The 7,621-nt window shown below is 42.3% G+C and overlaps 1 protein-coding gene across 14 annotated transcripts in view; it reads right to left on the reverse strand.

Annotated features, from left to right (window-relative positions):
* TMCO5A (transmembrane and coiled-coil domains 5A) overlaps positions 1-4,882 on the reverse strand; it is a 28,241-nt gene extending 23,359 nt beyond the window's left edge. For 2 of the 14 annotated variants that reach the window (XR_014832060.1, XR_014832067.1), the window contains exons 1-6: positions 4,766-4,854; positions 4,143-4,187; positions 2,720-2,869; positions 2,181-2,304; positions 1,685-1,735; positions 902-973 (exon numbers count right to left, since the gene is read on the reverse strand). Coding sequence is in view for 4 of the 14 variants with exons in the window: in XM_085003368.1 (XP_084859494.1) it covers positions 902-973; positions 1,685-1,735; positions 2,181-2,304; positions 2,720-2,869; positions 4,143-4,177 (432 nt within the window). In the remaining 10 variants the exon portion in view is untranslated. Of the gene's footprint in view, positions 1-901; positions 974-1,684; positions 1,736-2,180; positions 2,305-2,719; positions 2,877-4,142; positions 4,191-4,765 lie in introns of all 14 variants that reach the window. The other 12 variants (XR_014832068.1, XR_014832071.1, XR_014832066.1 and 9 more) reach the window with 12 other exon arrangements.
* Positions 4,883-7,621: the final 2,739 nt, after the last annotated feature.

Here is a 7,621-nt window from a genome sequence, read left to right on the forward strand (position 1 = left end):
AACCCACTTAAGATAAAGAGATTCTCAACATCACTAATTATTAGAAAAAGGCGAATCAGAACTACAGTGAGGTATCACCTCCCACCAGTCAGAATGGCCGTCATCAAAAAGTCTTCAAATAACAAATGCCGGAGAGGGTATGGAGAAAAGGGAACCCTCCTACACTGTTGGTGGGAATGTAAGTTGGTGCAGCTGCTATGGAGAGCAGTATGGAGATTCCTTAAAAAACTCAATATAGAATTACCATATGATCTAGCAGTCTCACTCCTGGGCAAATAGCTAGAGAAGACCATAATTCTAAAAGATACATGCACCCCAATATTCATTGCAGCACTATTTACAATAGCCAGAACAAGAAAGCAACCTAAATGTCCATCAATAGAAGAATGGATAAAGAAAATGTGGTACATATGTACAATGGAATATTAGCCATAAAAAGGAATGAAATGATGCCATTTGCAGCAACATGGATGGACCTAGAAATTATCATAGTGAAGTAAGACAAACACAAATGTTGTATGATACCACTAATATGTAGAATCTTAAAAAAATGATGATATAAATGAACTTATTTACAAAACGTAAACAGATTCAAAGATTATGGTTACCAAAGGGGAAATGTTGGGGAGGAGGGATGAAATGGGAGGTTGAGATTAACAGATGAGTAACAAGGACAAACTATTTGTACAAGGAAGGTCTTTACTATACCTACAGCAAAGGAAGATCTACTCAGTGCTCTGTAGTAACCTATATGGGAAAAGAATCTGAAAGTGAATGGATATATGTATATGTACAACTGGTTCATTTTGCTGTACACCTGAAACTAACACAACATTGTAAGTCAACTGCCAATCCAGTAAAAAATTGGAAATTTAAAAAAAGGGATTGCTTTTCCATTTACCTTTGATTCTTCTGGGGTTCCCTTTAGATTGCCTTGTTCACACTTAGTTGCCTTTTGTGATTTCCTTGTAAGCTACATTTTTAAATAAAGAAATACATTGCAAATGAAAAATACATCAAATGAAAAATATAGAAGATAGGGGTATTCTCTGGTATGTGGGGGCCAGTAATTTTGCAGCTGATAAAGCTGCCAGCAGATGGTCTCTTGGTGGTTACTTGGTGCCCTTAGAAACATTTTTATTCTACCTTCCTCCTCTCACTAGTCTTCACCACCAAAGCTGGAGTCTGCTGAAGGCAGGAGTATTTTTCCTGAACCCCTCATCCATGCTGGGTGATGTAGTGTAATCATAAGCATTCCTCCATATTCTGGGTAGGAGTTGAGGTAGAGAGGGTGTTTAGAAAAGGAAAATGGAATCCTTAGGAATTAGCATTTTTTAAAAGTCTCTGATGTAAGTAAAATTAACCTCTTACTACAAGTTGCCAGCCAACCACTTCCACAGGGTGTTTAGTGGAATCTATTTTCTTGTAATAGAATGAAGGATCCACGGGATTGCTGAATACCCTGAATACTTCACCCACTGCTTTCATCTCACATTGCAGGGAATATCCATGGCATGTGGATCATGAGGCTCAGCCTCAGGGGAGTGGAACAGGAGTCATACCCATCCCCAGAACAGACCTCTCTGACATGTGGGATCCCCTATAATCATTTTCCCTCCCTCACATCTTTGATGACTAATGGGATGCTGTGGGAACACTGGGGAACACAAGAGCCCCATCCCACCTTTCTTTCAAGTTCTGCTATGCTGTGGACCAGAGTCTCATTCTTCCTTTCCTGTTGAGAGAAAGAAGCAGAGTCTAAGTGTATGTCTGCACATCATAGTCTGTCTTTATTCAGTTTATTGTTGACCATTTCACTCCAGTGATATTTTCCTACAGGAACTATGCCATACTGCATAATGTCAGGTAAAGAACCTGTGGTTTGATCTCAGTACATGGACACCAACCTAACAGGACTAGAGATGCCCACATGCAGGACTTCCCAATACTAAATATTACCTAAGAAACCTTACCCTCCACATAACCTTCCTTCCCAATACTAAATATTACCCAAGAAATCTGGCCCTCCACACAACCTTCCATGATGGAACACCCTGCCATGACTTTTGAGATGTCTACTCCTTGTCTGTCAAAATGAGAGACTAGCTTATCTGACAGTTGGTGAGAGACAGGATGATGAATAAAGCCTGTCAAATGGCCCTTCCCAGCTCCAAGCTTACCAGCCTGGCTGTTTCTTCTTCTAGCTCCTGCAAGGCTCTTTCCCTTTCCATTGTGGTGAAGTTCTCCTTCTCCCACTCCTCCTCCTCTGCCAGGTCTCTGGTCTGAATGATCTCACTTTCCAGCCTGCATGACACAAGCACACACCGAGGAACTGGCAGTTTCAGAACTGATAAAACACACATCAGTTTCAAGGGTACTTAGATGACAATAAACCTGAATCTCAAGTTGGAAACCATTCTTTCCTGGATCCTTTGAGTCAGAATCACTTTCAAGCCAGGAAAAGCAAGATTTTTTTCATGCTCAAGTCAAACACCCCAGTGTTCTTTCAACTCGGGTAAATATCACCCAGTTTTTAAAGGAATCTCTTTAAAACTTGCTGAATTTTGGGGTTTGAACAACAGAGAAATGCCAAAGAATGAAGAAGAAACTTTGTTGTACAAGATTTAGGTCTCTAGTACAAACAAGAAAATGTACCGTCACTTCTCTCCCACCCTGTCCTCTGGTTTGGGAACTTCTCACATGAAACCCTGACACTCACCTTTGAATCTCATCTTCTTTCTCGTGAATTTTGAGAAGAAGTTCCTGATTTGCTTCATCTATTCTCTGCATATCCCTTTCAAGGTCCATATTCAAACTGTTAATGTTCCTTTTTGACTGGGCCAATCTTAAGATTTCCACTTTCTCTGACCTATAAACTCAGTCCCAAAAATGAACAAGGGCTAGTTATCTTAAGATCAATAATCTCTGGACCAAAGGGGATATCTAGGAGGCATGTAATTCATTAACCTGGCTGTTTCTGGGAGCATCTCTTTCCTTTTTCATTCTTAAAAAATCATATTTCATAGTCATGCTCTACAGTTTGTTTCAATAATTCTCAACTCAGTCAGCAAAGGAGATTTTTCTCAGGCTTTTTCTGCCAAAATGCTCAATATACTAGTGGCCTTCCACTCTGTTTCCAGGAGAAGTCTTTCTTCCTTAAATAGCCTCTAGCATTGGTTTCTCAGATAAATTGTTCACAAAATTTTCTCATGCAATACATTTTTTGAAGTGGTTGATTTTTTAAAAATTTTATTGAAGTGTAGTTGATTTACCATGCTGTGATAATTTCTGCTACACAACAAAGTGATTCAGTTGTACATAAACACACATCCATTCTTTTTCAGAGTTCTTCTCCCATATATATTATCATAGAATATTGTGTAGAGTTCTCTGTGCTATACAGCAGGTCCCCATTGGCTAATTATTCCATATATCAGTTGGGGCATATACCAATCCCAAACCCCCAGTCTGTCCCTCACCTGACCTGTCCGCTTTGGTAACCATAAGTTCATTTTGCCGTACACTTTTTTTGAGTACTTTTATACAGGCAGCTGGCACATGTATTATGATTGGGCCCAACTTTGTGCAGAGCCACAGGAGATTTCCACCAGCAGGTAGAGCTTCAGTTTTTCCCTCTCTACTGCCATCTCAAAACTTCTCCTCCAGTGCCTGCTACAAAGCTTGAGAATCTACCATGAGAGTCACTCCAGGGGCACATGTGTATGGTACAGGCATTCACTTTCAAGACTTCAAACATCCCTTTTGAGGAAGTAAGTTGGAATAAAAAAGGGTCACACTAGAGTCTAGAAAGCTGGCAGTAAACTTTTCTTATGTGTCAATGAATTGATTAGTTTGCCTTTGAAAGGATTAACCATAAATAAGGGAGTGAGGCAGAGGGACTTCTGAGTAAGAAGGAGAGATGATTTTGGAAAGGCAAGTCCTACCTGGGACGGGCTGGCCTGGATGGGGGATTTATAATAGCTATTGCCTCAGGAGGGCAGGGCGTGCTTGGGATGGAATATATAGTTGGGGATGGATAGAGTAGGAGAGGAGGAGACTAGAAGAGGAAGGAAGGGCATCGCAGCAGACCTGCTTCATCCCTTGGTCCTTGGATGTGGCTTTGCATAATCATGATTACTTACTCAAAATCCAGCAGATCTTCCTTGTGGTCTTCCATTATAGATTTCCTAAAATATCAGCAAAGATGTATCAAATGAATTGGGGAAATGAGTCCTTTTGTGAAACACAGAGTAAATAGCAAAGAGCCCCAACATATAGAAAAACAATATTAACTGATTTCTTCTCTCTACCCTTCACTTTTTGGCCATGATAAAATCTAGCCTTTTGGTTTTCTGCTCATGATCTGATTATGTCTCAGTAAGGATACAGTGAGGATACAGGGATAAAGCTGGAAATGTCAATATTTTGTCCCACTAGCAGATATATTCAGAGATAGTTCGCCAACCCCAAACCCTTGGGAATTTATACACAACAATAGGAATCAATAGAGGTTAGCAGTTGTTCTTAAGTTCCTTTCTGCTCTATAACCAGTTGCTTTCCTAAAGAGCCCATGGGCATGGGAGCAGGTATAAAACTGCCCATAAAAGTAATCTCTCTGCTCTCTCGCCTGGCCTTTGTGAGAATCTCCAGTTACTAAGATCTTAGGTATTAAATAGGGCTCAGAAAAAACAAGCAGAAGTAAGTAATTTGGCTTGTTCTGTGCCCTTGGTTTCCTCTTTATCTCCATTTCTTCCATAAACTCCACCTCCTTTCTGGGGTGTATGGTCTTCTTGATTCTGCCCTAGGCAGTTTGCTTCTGAGGAGGTTACTGTTTCCCCACTGGAACCATCCAATAGAATCTCAGAACCTTCTGAGGAGTCATGATTCTGCTCTTGACACTGGGTGGGTGGGGCGGCGTGTCACAGTAGGGTGGGTGGCAACGATTTCTCATCATCTGTGCAGATGTCCGAGCCTGGATGGTTGTGTATGTTTCATGGCCACACCTTCCCTCTGGCAGCAGTGGTTCAGTGGATTTGATTTCTGGGTGGTATGAAGGGGGAGCCCCTGCCTTTAATTCTCTGTCAGGTTGAGCTCCCTTGCTGCCCAAGTGTGACTGATATGGAAGGTTTGAGTCCTCAGGCCAGCAGTCTAATCCCACAATGTAGCCAACTAACTACTCATTCTCTGACAAACATTGAATCACTGAAGGAGCACCTGTGGATGCCAGACACTGTGCTAAGCATTAAGGAGACTGAGTAAATAAAACAGCCAAGCAAGGCATCTGCCCTCAGGAAGTTTACACTGAAGGGTGCATGTGTGTGGGCATGTGTGTGTGTGGGGGGGGGGTGTGTGTGTGTGTGTGGTTCTGTGTGATGGGGGGAGGGATAACAAAAGCAACAAAACAAATGAGTAAATTTATTTGGTATGATAAAAGAAGAGAATGTTGGGAAGAAATACCAATGAGTGATGGAGATGTAGTGAGGTAGTGTGTACTGCGTTTGTGGGAGGGAAGTTGTTACAGTTTTAAATTGGGTGTGCAGGAGTTCCTGTTGTGTTTCAGTGATAATAAACCTGACTTATAGCCATGAGGAGTAGGTTCGATCCCTGGCCTCACTCAGTGGGTTAAGGATCTGGCATTGCCATGAGCTGTGGTGTAGGTCACAGATGCTGCTTGAATCTGGCGTCGCTGTGGCTATGCCGTAGGTTGGCAGCTGCAGCTCCAATTCAACCCCTAACTTGGACTTCCATATGCCGTGGGTGTGACCATATAAATAAATAAATAGGGTATACAGAGAAAGCAACTGAGTGTTCCTAGACCCAAAAGTGTGGTGTAGATGGTTTAAGAGATCTAGTAAGTGGGAGACCTTAGGGTGAGCTGGGATGGACACAAAATCCAGACTTCCCATTCACAGGCAGTAGCAAAGGCCGAGGTCATCAGCACCCGTGGGCCAGTGTGCAGCCTGAAAGGTCAACAGATCCAGGAGCACCAGGAAGAAACATGAACACCCAAAGCTCCTCCATCAACACTCCTTAGGGATATGTAGCTTTCCTCTTCACCTGCCACTGTCCTGGGAAAGAGGAGCTCTCTGGAAGGGAGAATCTCCCTAGAAAACTAAGGAATTACCTGAAAGAGATTTTTAACTGAGAAAAGTCTTGAATTGGCCTCATTGAGTCTTTTCTGACAGTTTAAGGCAACAGAGCTAGAGAGGAAGATGAGATCAGTTGCAGAATATAAAGAATATATTTCTGCATACCTGAGTATGTACATTTTGACCAGATTCTACACCATTTGTCACCTGGTGTGTCTGAATCATGGAAACCTGGGCAGTTTTGGATCTTGACTTAATAAGGACCGCATTGAGTTGATTTGTGAGTCAGACTGACTTCTTAACATACTGTAGTTTCTAACAAACTATTTGTAAAATTAATGGCCTCTGATGACCCCCATTACCATCTCTGTTCTTCCTGAAAGAAGGCATTTCATTGCTTTATGAAGCTGTACACAGAAGAGTAATTAAGTAACAATTCAGACCAATGGCCTCTCCCAGGAATTAATGGTAGGGAGAGTTCATTAACCCCAGCTGGTTATAGCTTCTCCAGGAAATGCCCTGGACCAAGGTTATTGTGGCTATTAATGGATTGGATAGGGACTTTAACTGGGATAGAAATAAAGCTGTCTCCTTCCTGGGGAGCTTTTCTCCTTGAGGGGCTACCAAAGGCAAGCCTGTAGGAGCAGTAGAACCCCAAGCTTGGGGCCAGTGTGGGCTGAGGACAATAGATTGCTATCTCGAGAACTGCTAAATCAGTGTAGAAATAGGACCTTGGGAGCAAATTAAGGTCCTTGATATAAGCCTTCCTAGAGGTGGCTTGATTAACAGTTTTGCAGCTTCAGAGCAGCTGCTTTCACCTTGTTAACTTTCTGTACTGTGCCCTACCCCTAGTAGATGAGTTGCTGAGAGACAAGTCAGATTTTGCTGCATGGCTGGCAGGACCACAGTGGCCTTTGTGTGGAAGTCTTATTGTGAGAACATGTGCCCTTTTCCAGGCTGGGCATTCAGGCTCTGTGTGCTGGGCCTTTACCCTTCTGCCATGAGGGGTCTGGCCAGCTGCCTGAGCCCTGAGTGGAGCTGCCTGGGCCTTGGCCCTTCCTGCTGCCTCTCAGGCATGGAGAACTATTTCTTCTGCTTGCCTTACTTGTCCTCACTTTTACTTTGGCAAATTCTTCTTGCATATTTTTATAAATGAGCTTGATTTTGAGGCTCATAGTCAGGCAAGACTCTAGAATCTCATTTTATTTTTATTTTTTGGCTGTGTCTAAGGCACGTGGAAGTTCCTGGGCCAGGATTGAACCCGTGCCACAGCGGCGACCCAAGCTGCTGCAGTGACAATGCTGGATCCTTAACCTGCTGCAACAGAAGAGAACTTCCTAGAATCTCATTTTAGATCATTATTTTTGAATATAGAATCAAGGATGCTATATTCCTTATGTCCTTACTTATTTTTAGGGCTATTTCCACTAAAGGGGCTATAGATATACAAAACATACAAAGAACTCACACAACTCAGTATCTCAAACCCCAAACAATCCAGTTAAAAAATGATAGGATAAAAAAGATAGGAA

The sequence above is a fragment of the Sus scrofa genome, chromosome 1, assembly GCF_054392235.1.
Source record: "Sus scrofa isolate SSC_HxYL_T2T_F1_AM1 chromosome 1, Sscrofa_HxYL_maternal_Yorkshire_Landrace_v2.0, whole genome shotgun sequence".
NCBI classification, from domain to species: Eukaryota; Metazoa; Chordata; class Mammalia; order Artiodactyla; family Suidae; genus Sus; species Sus scrofa.